General features: G+C 39.5%; 1 protein-coding gene across 11 annotated transcripts in view; it reads left to right on the top strand.

Annotated features, from left to right (window-relative positions):
* Positions 1-12803, top strand: part of TNRC6A (trinucleotide repeat containing adaptor 6A) — a 96803-nt gene that overhangs the window by 52003 nt on the left and 31997 nt on the right. For all 11 annotated transcript variants that reach the window (XR_005031068.2, XR_005031067.2, XM_057487047.1 and 8 more), the window contains 6 exons: positions 4320-6899; positions 8232-8408; positions 9318-9493; positions 10650-10682; positions 12267-12347; positions 12693-12744. Coding sequence is in view for 9 of the 11 variants with exons in the window: in XM_057487047.1 (XP_057343030.1) it covers positions 4320-6899; positions 8232-8408; positions 9318-9493; positions 10650-10682; positions 12267-12347; positions 12693-12744 (3099 nt within the window). In the remaining 2 variants the exon portion in view is untranslated. The remainder of the gene's footprint in view (positions 1-4319; positions 6900-8231; positions 8409-9317; positions 9494-10649; positions 10683-12266; positions 12348-12692; positions 12745-12803) is intronic.

A 12803-nucleotide genomic window follows, 5' to 3' on the forward strand; every position in this document is an offset into this window, starting at 1 on the left:
TAAATCACTTCAATTACCACCAGTCTATATGCTCTGCCCCCATATATCCTTTCTGACCTTTTGAATAGATCTTGTGCAATTGTGCACTATTCTTTTTGAGGCATGGTTACTGCAGCTGCCCCCAATCTTCTAAGGTAATTTTGCATGAGAGTAGGATGCTGATGATATTTTGAATTTTGTATGCTGTCAGTAAAGTACAATCTTCCAAATCTCAGTACACTAGTGCAGTGTTTAACTTTGCATTTTACCTCACATTCAGTAAAACTCAGCCACTGCCCCCTTTCCGCACACCAGCACAGCGTTTTACAGTATTACTGTTTCTCACTATTTCTTGGAAAAGCTTAATGATCATCTTCTTAATGATGTTCCTGTATGTTTATCCTCCAGATCATTTGTAATGGTGGATTTTGACTTCCTTTTCTGTAAGGGAAATACATTATTTGACTTCTTCCAATTCTGAAATAGTCTCTTTCTCTGTGAAACAGTTTAGTTGTGATTGCTAAGGAGTCCTGTTCCTTTTTATACCTTTAGTTAAGCTAGTATCTGTCTCCCCACCCCACCCACCCTCGACTCTTAGACTTCTAAGTTACATTTTTGTAACCAAAAAGGTCCTTGTGCTCCGCCCTTGATAAATGCAGTTTTCAAAATAGCCTTTTAATTTAGGGTTTTTTTTTTGAAAGTATAGAGTAGATTAAAAACAGAATTTTAACTAATAATTACTGATGGCGTCTCTCCTTATTTTCCTAAATACATAGGAGTATATAGCAAAAGACAAATTTAGACCACTGTTACCTCCCATCCAGGTCACAACCATATTCTGAATTTTTTACTATCATTAAAAGTGATAGAATGGGTTTGCAAAATGTATTCTGTTTGCTGGTTGGTTTACTTTTCCTTCTTCCTTCCTTTGATGTATTCTGACATAAAAGTTCACTTTTTTTTTGTAAGTAGTCAAATCTGTGTCATATTTTCTATGTTTATTTATTTGCTTTTATGTACAAAAAGTACTCATTCATGAATAACTTCATGATTTCATCTTTTAACACTTTAATCATGTGGAATTATTTTTGATAAATTTGAAAAATTTGTTTTGATAAATTACTTTGAAATAAACTAAAAATACAAGTACTGAGTATTTCTTCTCTCCTACTGATTTAAAATGCTGACCTTTGACATGTACTTGGGTCTGTCTCTGGATTACTTTCCTGTTCAATAGCAGTGCTTTTGTACCCTGGCAGTGTAATGCTGTTTGTTGCATGATGGAGCAATTACCCCTACCCCCCACCATGACTCTTCTTTCTGAGATTTCTTTTGTATTATTCTCTCTTTTGTTTTACATGAATTTTTAAGTCACTTTAATCAAGCTACAGATTCCTGTTAGCAATTTCTTAATAATTGAATTAACTTAGAACATTGCTACATCTTCCTATTCAGAAACAAGTTTCTATACTTACTCAAGTTGCTTTCTGTGGTCTGCAGTACAATTTAATATGTGACTAAGTATTTTTGTTAGCTTTATTCCAAGTTTCATTATAGTTCTTGTGAGCATCTTTTTTTCCATCACATTTTCTCATTGATAATTCCTGGCTTATAGGAAAACAGTTGCTTTCTACATGTTAACCTTTTTTGTTTTCTACCATGTTTACCTTGTTTTTAGGTCATATTTCATCAGTTAGTTCTTCCATAAGAAGATTGAGTACTAGAGCTGATGACAAACATTCCTATCTTTTTTCTGTTTTTATGGGAATGCTCTGATGTTTCATTGTTAAATTACAGGTCCATTCCTTTATTTTTACCTTAGGTAGGTTTATGTAATATTACTAATCTTATTTTCTTCCTGCTATATGAAAGTGACAAGACACACACACACACACACACACACATAAGAAAAAGCAAATAATGGCAGCAGAAATTACTTTTGCTACAGTGTGTAAGAAAAGGATAGTAATAGGTGGATTGTTTAGATTTGGAGAAAAATGAGTGGTTTTGGGACTTGGTGATGTGTTGAATTTGCTGGGCACAGGAAGGAATTAACATAAATCTTAGGTTTTAGGAAACTTGCTGAGATGAGGAAAACTAGTAAATAATCAGGATTATTTTCTTCCTTTGGGAGGAGGTGCCTGTGGGGTATAATCCAGGGGTTAGCATTCTGTTTGAGATACCTAAGCAGAGGTGTGAAATAAGCAAGTTGTGATACGATTTTTCATTTTGTTCTTTGTGAAGAAGACATGGTGAAATTAAAAATGTGCTTTGGAGACAGGACTGAAAAATAACACAATCATTAATATGCTTAGTGATAAAAATGGCCCTCATTTATTAAGCACCTAGTCTGGATCAGATATGGTTCAAAACACTTTTAATTGTTAGTCATTTAATTCTCAAATGTGAGGTGGATACTGTTACTGCTGTCACTTTATAGATGGGGAAACTAAGGCACAGAAAGATTGGGGATCTTGCCTGTGGCCACACAGCTAATAATTGGGAGAGCAGCTTTTTAACCCAAGCAGTCTAGCTTCAGAGTTGTGCTGTTAACCACTATGCCAATCTGCCCTTCGTGGAGCCCTTATTTGAAGCCGGCACTGAGCTGAGTACATATGACAGTTTTGTTAACTAAACAAACAGGTAAAGAAGTACTGTTGTGTCCCGATTTGGTCATAAACTACTACCACGAGTCCAGACTTGAATCAGGTGTCTCCAGAGATACAGCTGTGTTCTTAGACACCTTACTTTATACCTAATGAGCAATCTTGAGTTTCTCACTTGATTTTCTATAAACGAACCTCTGAGCCTCAGTTTCCTTATCTACAAAGTGAAGGTAACACCTGTGCTCTAGCGTCAAAGCATTCAGGGACAGAAGGGCATGTAAAGTGCTTGATAGTGTGGGTGACCCTACTGCTGTGTAAGTGCTACTGTATTGATTGGTTTTTACCCAGAGAGACTGCCTGTCTTTTTTGGTATCCTTTGTTTCATGAGAAAAATCCTCCTCTTGACCACTGAAAGATGACAACCTTTATTTGGCAGCCTGGAAAAATGATTGTTAAGCAGGGATTGGAAATCAGAATCATTTATGGAACTTTAAAATACTTCTGTTTGGTGAATTATATGTCTTTGTTCTCTCTTTAGTCCTTTTGCCTGCTGTGCTTTCTAGCTCATCACCCTTTGCTGCTTAATAGTGCTTTGATAGGGAATGATACAAAGTGAATCTGATTTTCCATATTAGCAATACTCTAACAATGAGTTACATTTATTTTCTAGGCCTGTAACCTCTGGCAGTTGGTTCATTAACTCTGGGACATGACTTAGTGTGTGTATTATTTAAAAGTACTGCATATGATTCTGATTACTGCTCTAGCACAGCATTACAATATAAGCAACGCCCTAAAGACAGTCTAAATGCAGGCATCGTACATTAATATCTCAGGAATTTATAACTACCAGACCTTTAGACTGAATGAGAGTGATGAGTCTGGGGAAGTATCAGAAGCACAAGAACTGCCTGCCCTTCTTCACCAAAACAACTAGATGATAATTTATCGCAGTAAACCTAAAATCAGAGGATGTATGACTGCTTATTAATGATCTTCTGTGTCAGCAGTTGGTTTTTTAATTATTTTAATTCTGTGGTCTTTATATCAATTAATCATTTCTCTGTTTCCTTCTAATTAACGTGGCTGTGAAGGTAAATTAAGAAATTTTTATGAAAATAAAAGTATTCTTGTGTGCAATGTTTCAGGTTGAATATGAATACTAATTAAATGAAAACATAATAGATAAGGCTTTGTAATTCTTATAAACTTGTTATAATAACCAAAACAGTTGTGAGAAAAGCCATTCTAAGAAAGGGAAGATGGAAAAGGATCTTTTTCTAATATACTTCATCAAGTTTTCCCTGTTTACTTGTCCTTACCCAGCTGCATCCCAGCTGCTGCTTTCCCATGTCTGGCCTCTAAACCTGGGTTGTTCCATTATCCTAATACATTTATGCCACCTAGTCATTCCTGACTCCAAAATTCTTTTACTTACTGATAACGGTTTGTTCATTCAGCAAATATTTATTGAGGGGCTCTTATGTTCCTGGAGTACTACTGCTCTGGGCTCATAGGATAAAAATCAATGAGCAAAGCTGTACATTCGCTGCCTATGTGGAATTAGTTACTGGATATGGAAAGTTGGTGGCTGGGATATAACCAATAATGCCCTTGTAACCATATTGCCAAGTATTATATCTTGTTAATGTTCAGGAGCTACATACACTTAATATATTATAAGTGTATATTTTCAGACACTTCATAATTTTTTGTACTTCTCCTTTGTTCTAGACATAAACCACAATACTTCAGGATCCCATTATGAAAATTTGCAGCAGGGACCTGTGTCATCTCCAAATGACTCTAGCACAAACTGTAAGAATGCTGTTATAAGTGACTCCCCTGAAAAAGAAGCATGGCACTCAGTCCCTGGCAGTGATCCAGAGTTGGCTTCAGAATGCATGGATGCTGATTCTGCCTCCAGTTCTGAATCAGAGAGGAACATCACTATCATGGCTTCAGGGAGCACAGGAGGTGAAAAAGATGGTCTTCGGAATAGTGCTGGACTTGGTTCCCAAAATAAGTTTGTGGTTGGTAGCAGCAATAATGTGGGCCATGGAAGTAGTCCTGGGCCATGGGGGTTTTCCCATGGAGCCGTAATAAGCACATGTCAGGTCTCTATGGATGCTCCTGAGAGCAAATCAGAAAGTAGCAACAATAGAGTGAATGCTTGGGGCACTGTGAGTTCTTCATCAAATGGAGGGTTAAATCCAAGCACTTTGAATTCAGCTAGCAACCATGGTGCCTGGCCAGTATTAGAGAACAACGGACTTGCCCTAAAAGGGCCTGTAGGAAGCAGTAGTTCTGGCATCACGAATCAGTGCAGTACCATAGGCCAGATGCCTAACAATCAGAGTATTAACTCTAAAGTGGGTGGCTCTTCTACCCATGGTACCTGGGGAAGCCTTCAGGAAACTTGTGAATCTGAAGTAAGTGGTACACAGAAGGTTTCATTCAGTGGTCAACCTCAAAATATTACCACTGAAATGACTGGACCAAATAACACTACTAACTTTATGACCTCTAGTTTACCAAACTCCGGTTCAGTACAGAATAATGAACTGCCTAGTAATACAGGGGCCTGGCGTGTGAGCACAATGAATCATCCTCAGATACAGGCTCCGTCGGTTATGAATGGCACTTCCCTTTCTCACTTGAGCAATGGAGAATCAAAAAGCGGAGGCTCTTACGGTACTACATGGGGTGCCTATGGTTCTAATTACTCTGGAGACAAATGTTCAAGTCCTAATGGCCAAGCTAATGGTGACACTGTGAATGCAACTCTAATGCAGCCTGGCATAAATGGGCCTACAGGCACTAACCTTCCAGTTAACACAAATAAAGGAGGAAATGTGTGGGAATCTGGGGCAGCAAATTCCCAGAGTGCATCATGGGGAAGTGTAAATGGTGCAGATTCTGGAGGAAGTCGAAGAGGATGGGGAACTCCTGCACAAAACACTGGCACTAATATACCCAGCGTGGAGTGGAACAAACTGCCTAGCAATCAGCATTCCAATGACAGTGCAAATGGCAATGGTAAGAAGTTTACAAATGGATGGAAATCTACTGAGGAAGAGGATCAGGGTTCTGCCTCATCTCAGACAAACGAGCAGAACAGTGTGTGGGCCAAAATAGGAGGTACAGTGGAGAGTGAAGGTAGTACAGAAAGCACTGGACGCCTTGAGGAAAAAGCAACTGGGGAAAATCAGAGTAGAGATAGAAGAAAAATCGATCAGCACATATTACTCCAAAGCATTGTCAACAGAACTGACTTAGATCCACGTGTCCTATCCAACTCTGGTTGGGGACAGACTCCTATTAAGCAGAATACTGCCTGGGATACTGAAACATCACCTAGAGGGGAAAGAAAGACTGACAATGGGACAGAGGCCTGGGGAAGCTCTGCAACACAGACTTGTAACTCAGGGGCATGTGTAGATAAGACTAGCCCTAACAGTAACGATACCTCATCTGTTTCGGGGTGGGGAGAGCCCAAACCTGCTCTGAGGTGGGGAGATTCCAAAGGCTCAAACTGCCAGGGGGGATGGGAAGATGATTCTGCTGCTACAGAAATGGTCAAGAGCAATCAGTGGGGGAATTGCAAAGAAGATAAGGCCGCGTGGAATGATTCGCAAAAGAGCAAACAGGGATGGGGTGATGGACAGAAGTCAAACCAAGGGTGGCCCGTTTCTGCCAGTGATAACTGGGGAGAAACTTCAAGGAGTAACCATTGGGGTGAGGCTAATAAGAAATCTAGCTCAGGAGGGAGTGACAGTGACAGGTCCGTTTCTGGTTGGAATGAACTTGGTAAAACGAGTTCTTTTACTTGGGGAAATAACATAAATCCAAATAATTCATCAGGATGGGATGAGTCTTCTAAACCTAATCCTTCCCAGGGGTGGGGAGACCCTCCAAAGTCAAATCAGTCTCTAGGGTGGGGAGATTCATCAAAGTCAGTCAGTTCTCCAGACTGGAACAAGCACCAGGACATTGTCGGGTCTTGGGGAATCCCACCAGCTACAAGCAAACCTCCTGGGACAGGCTGGTTGGGAGGACCTATACCAGCCCCAACAAAAGAAGAAGAGCCCACGGGCTGGGAGGAACCATCCCCAGAATCCATACGTCGCAAAATGGAGATTGATGATGGAACTTCAGCTTGGGGAGATCCCAGCAAATACAACTACAAAAATGTGAACATGTGGAACAAAAACATCCCAAATGGCAGCAGCCGTTCAGACCAGCAAGCACAGGTACATCAGTTGCTACCATCTGCAAGTGCCGTGTCAAACAGAGAGGCCAGCAGTGGCTCCGGTAAGTTCTCATTTCAGGGCCTCTGTTGGGATTACCAAATACTTCACAGTATTATAAACCTTGTTTCAGTTCACTGCTGCTGTAAGATCTAGGTAACAAAGTATTTGGATATGCGCACAAAGGCCTTGTCACTCCAGTCCAGGAGAAGCTTATAAGGAGACGTGTTCACCATCAGGGAGCAGAGCCCTACCTCTGGCACTACTGGCTGAGAAGTTCACATACTCCATCCTCTATAAGGAATGTCACAACAGGCAGACTTGGGAAAGTGGGGTCAAGTGGGAATTCTCTACACTCTTTTCAGTTCTGTTAGTTTTTGGATCTATTACTTGACTTCAGTATCACCAGAAATAAAACAGGTCTTAGATACAATACTCTGCAAATACTAGGTATTGTATTTGGCCTACAAGGGATTTATTTAAGTAGGAAAGAAATCCAAGTCTGTTAGATACAGTAAGTATGTGTGTGCACTTAAGAGCGTTTGCTGTTGCGTTTCTAGTATAGTCCCACTTCCCTCTTACAACAGGAATTGATTCCTGTCTCGGCAGATTATCTTGACAATGACATTACACCAAGTGTTACTGGAATGCATTGTCATTAGAGGGTTAATTGAGCAATAATCCCATTGGACATAGAGATAGAAAGGTTTTCATGAACTAAGCTTTCAGCACCTGGGTGTTTTTGTTTTTGTTTTTTTCCTGAGTATAGTTTATTGTATTGATTTAGGTTGAATTCTGAATTCTTAGAAAACACAGGTATGTATGTAAGGGGAAAGCTATTTTGAAACTTTTAAATAATGTGTTGATGGCTTTGCTTTGCTTTGAAGAACTTAATACTTCAAAGTTTTTAAGAAGCACTATTAAGCACATATAAATATAGAATACCTATTACCAGTTTTGTCATTAATTATTTTTTCCAGAAGAGTGATGTTGAAAGGTTGCACTTACAGTAAAAATTTTTTATACACTATTTTCCATCTTGATCACCTGCTTTAATTAACTAGGTTTGGCTCAGAATGACTTGACTTTTCCAAGAGATAAAAAAATGACTCGCCATAATTAAGGTCATTCAGAAGAATCTGCCCTACCCCTAGAGGGCAATTATGAAAGAAGAAGTGAAAGAAAAATTTACACCATATAGTTAAACTATAAAATGGGAAATGATTTGTCTTCTTACTTAAAACAGATGCCGTCTCTTTTGCCCATCACAGCATCATTATTCAGTACATTTATGTGAAGGTCTTCATGTTTTGTTCCCTAAGTATTCCTACTGCCCTTTATTCCACTGTGCCTCCCTACCTTGTGCTGATGACTTCTTTTCCCACACTTTCTAAAGGCTGGGGTGAGCCCTGGGGGGAACCTTCTACTCCAGCCACAACTGTGGATAATGGTACTTCAGCATGGGGTAAACCCATAGACAGTGGTCCCAGCTGGGGGGAACCCATTGCTGCGGCGTCCAGCACTTCCACCTGGGGCTCCAGCTCTGTTGGTCCACAAGCACTAGGCAAATCTGGTAAGTTATTGATCATTCCTGATAGCTGTTCAGTAGTAGTGGTGGTCTCTCATTGGCTATAATCAAGTAATTGGATAGTGTTTACAAGGTAGATAATGTATCCATGTATCATCATACTTGATGGTTTCACTACTTGGCTCTTTGAATTTGTAACGTGGTTTGCTCTTCATCTTTCTGAATTTTCCTATCTTAGTTCTTCTATAACTGTGTAACTGTTAAGGATTTGCATATTGTTTAGATTTCCAAATCTAAATTATGTTTTAGTAAATTAGATTATCCAGAATAGTCAAGCAACTTTCAGGCTATCAACATGAGAGACTGAATATAATAGTCATGGGGACATGTACCCACACTGTCTGGGTGAGGTTCCAGATAATTCCCTGAGATTTATACAGAATATGAGCAAAAGCTCAGGAAGGACCTGCAGAATTCAGATGAGCATTGTCACTATCCCATAGGTTGGATATGGGATACCTAGCAGGAACTCCAAAGGCTGAATGTAGAGATACTTTCTGCTTATTACTTGTCATACTTTTTGGCCATTCCCCTTGAAAATATATATCAAAATTAATTCTTTTAAATTTCATCCACACTTCTCCCTGTGTGTCACCATGAGGATTGTTAGGAAGTGTGAACAAGAATACCACCATTGGTTAGGAACCCTTTATTTGTAAAAGCATGGGTGATGTTTTATTGAAGTTTTTAATAAATTTTTAAATAAATTCTTATTTAATGGAACTTTTAACTCAGTATTTAACATACATTCTTGAATTGAAAATTTGGGATGGTTAATAAAAGTGGGTTTTTTTAGGTTCCCCCCCTACCTTACCCCTTCAATGATTGCTCATCCTCCAGAAAGAATGGTTTGATTAAGATATGTTTCTCTTTGTATCACAAATCCACAATCAGGGCCAAAATCTATGCAAGATGGCTGGTGTGGTGATGATATGCCATTGCCTGGAAATCGCCCCACTGGCTGGGAAGAGGAAGAGGATGTAGAGATTGGAATGTGGAATAGTAATTCGTCTCAAGAGCTTAACTCATCTTTAAATTGGCCTCCATATACAAAGAAAATATCATCGAAGGTAAACATTTCAAGGGCAAAGCCCTTGAAACTTGAAATTCCAAAGGTAGTTCACCCTCAGAAAATTAATGTTCCACCTGCCCATTTATGGCAATCAGTATAGTCCAGGCAGTCCCCAACTTAGGTATAGCCTCTTGAATGGGCAGCCACCTAGAAAAATATGAGACCACAGGAACTTCCTTTCTCCCCACTGCTACAGCTTGGGGTTTCCCTCCTCCTCCCCCTCTGCCAGTGCTGCCTGGGACAACCCGCCCCCCCCAGGGTGGTACCTGCGCTGGTGAGGATGCAGAGAAGGGCAGATCTCCATGTTGACCCTTTCCATCCCACTTTCCAGTTCATCTCCCATTCCACCTCCTCACCTGGAGTTCCCAGCCTTCCCTTTACCTAGAGTCACCGTCCTCCTTATCTTTGACCCTCCCCTATCGCAAAGGTCCCTTGACAAGAATCCCTAGGAATGAGCCAGATTTGGCTTTGCTCTTTTGTTTGTGGACAAATGTTATTCCCAAACCTGGCTGCGCATAAGAATCATGCTGCATTTGTTAAAAGACTTCCTGTTCCCCAGGCCTGCTGTAGTTTTGGAAATAGGACTGAGTTTCTTATCCTGAAAAGGCTCCCCAAGTATTGCTGATGAAGAGCCAGGTTTGAGAACAACTGATTAGAGCACTAGTTCTGAAGAGGTGGTTCTGAATGCTGGTCTCAGTTACCCTGGGGACTATTTGCAAAATAGGTGCCCAGTCCCCCAGTTAATTCTTATATATCTTCCTCACCTAATTTAAGAATAATTTCTTTTTGTTGGCACCTTAGAGTCAACTATGCAGTAGCTCATCTAGCTCCCTTTGAATCCTGGGATTCTAGTCTAGGACCTGCCATTTTCATTTTTTAAATTTTTTCATTTGGCTGATTTGCTTATTGCCTCACTATATACCTTATGAAGCTTATAGCTTTCCCATATTTTACATAAATCATTTAATCCTCATTACCTTCTGAGGTATAGAATACTGATGAGGAATTTGAATCTGGAAAAAGTGTGGTGACTTGCCCAAGTTTGTATAACTAGTAAGTAACAGAGCAAGTACCTAAGTTTAGGTCTTCCAATTCCAAACCCTGTGTTCTTCCCACTGGACCATGCTGTTTTGTGACTTTGTCTTTCCTTACAGGGTCTGAGTGGCAAAAAAAGGAGAAGGGAAAGGGTGTGTAGCCTTTTTACTCTTTCTCCTTTGTTTCTATAGTAAAAAATCTTTTAGAAAGCAACTGCAAACATTTATTTAGCCTCTGCTGTGTGCCAGGTACTGTGCTTGGTGCTGGGGGTTCAAATATACGAGAATATGAGCTATACCTTCAAGGAGCTCAGAGTCTAGCATGGGGCATTAGGAGAGCACTGAGGAGTGTCAGCTTGAATTTGGACGATTCCTGGGGTGGGACGTGTTAAGGAATAGTAGCCTGGCATGCTAAAATGTAGAATTTCTGGAAAGAGGTAACAAGTGCTCTGGCTCTGTAGTTAGATAAAGGGCACGTTGTAAAGTGTTTTCAGTACCGTGCTAAATAATTTGAACTTTGTTCTGTATAAAATATGGAGCCATGAAATTGAATAAAAGTTAACATCAGTTTATTTTTTTTTTAATAAATTCCTTTTAAAGAGAGCTACCCAATGATAGTATAAAAGATATATTGGAGCAGAGGAGAAGCCAGAGTTAAGGATCTCAGGAAACTTCTCCACAGTCATTAAGCTTAGAAAGGAGGGCCTGAATTGGGAACCAGAAATGGATATATAGTGGAAGGGGCTGATTTGAGAAACATTTCAGAATAGAATGGACAGAAGACCTTGGAAGTCAGTTAGGCATGGGGATGGAGGTGAAAGAGGAAAAGGAATGAAAGGTGACCAGAAGTCTCAGAAAGGGTTAGCTGCTTGCTTCAGAGACCTGCATTTAGAGGGGGAAATTATGAAGCTGTGTTCTCTTTCACAGTCAGAAGGAACAGGCAGTAGCAATGGGAAAGGGAAATTGAGGAAGAGGCTGAGAATGGTCCTGTGATCCTCACATGAAAGGGAAACCTTGTCTCTGTGGCTTCCAGACTCCTATATACCAGATTGCTGACCATGGGCCATTCATTCTCTCAATTCAAGTCTCAAAGTAATTTCTGGACTGCCCATACCCCACCCAGCCACAGAAGGCCAACACCTAATAGGAGAAATCCCAGCTCTAGCTGCTGCTGGGGATATTGTATTCTTGGCAACCCAAATTGAAATTTTAAAATACTTCTCCATATGGAAATGTGTTTTTTTGTTACAGTGTACCATAGCATAATTAAATTATGGGATTACGGGTTGAATTGGTTTCTTTTGACTAACCTGAGAACCTAATGATTATTTTTACTTTGATTTGGTGTGAGAATTCAACAAGTCCAAATTAAAGTTAATCTTGGAAGACATACTTGTAAACAGGAAGCTATCTGATGTACAGTTCTTCATTATTCAAAGGACCATTTTTCTTTTTGTGGGTCACTGAGGCCGTTTGCTTCTGTTTTTTCCTTCTGACTGCTTGCCTTTAGAGATTTCTCTGTACATTACAGCTATACCAGAGAACTGGAGCAAAGGAAGTTGAAAATCAAATAAGTTGATTTTTAATTGCTAATGACTCTGATAAAGAGTTGGTTGGAGGAAAACTTATTGGCTAAAAATGAGAGTTGGGAATTGTCTTTAAGTGTTATTGATCCATCACTATGCTCAGATAAATAAAGGTGGCTATGGCATCTTTCTGCTCTTGTATTTTTCAAAGGGAATGATGAAAGGTGGAAACAAACAAGAAGAAGCATGGATAAATCCATTTGTAAAGCAGTTTTCAAATATCAGTTTTTCGGTAAGTGTTTTCTTAGCTGCTCCTGCCCCTTTTAATGGGGTCCATAAATTTACCTTCATTTCATTTTTTGTTTTCTTAACAAGTTATTCTTTATCTTTGAGTCCATATGAGTATGCTTGAGGTTAGAGTAAAATAGACTATGAAGCCTTTCTTATCTTTATGGTTTCAGCTAAAAACACTGGTCAGTATAATCTTTTCTAAGTGTGTATGTGTATGTGTGAAAAATGAACTTTCATGATCCCCTGGGATTTCACAAATAATGAAATAAAGTAAAATTCTTCCTTTTTAAATTTATTTTCATTGATAAGTTAAAGCCTGCTAACATGCTGCTTTTTCATAATTCAGAGAGACTCACCAGAAGAAAATGTACAGAGCAATAAGATGGACCTTTCTGGAGGTAAGAAAAATTTAACAGTTCAAGTTCATATTCATCATTAATGGACAAACATACTTGTG

The sequence above is a fragment of the Manis pentadactyla genome, chromosome 10, assembly GCF_030020395.1.
Source record: "Manis pentadactyla isolate mManPen7 chromosome 10, mManPen7.hap1, whole genome shotgun sequence".
In the NCBI taxonomy this organism is placed as follows: Eukaryota; Metazoa; Chordata; class Mammalia; order Pholidota; family Manidae; genus Manis; species Manis pentadactyla.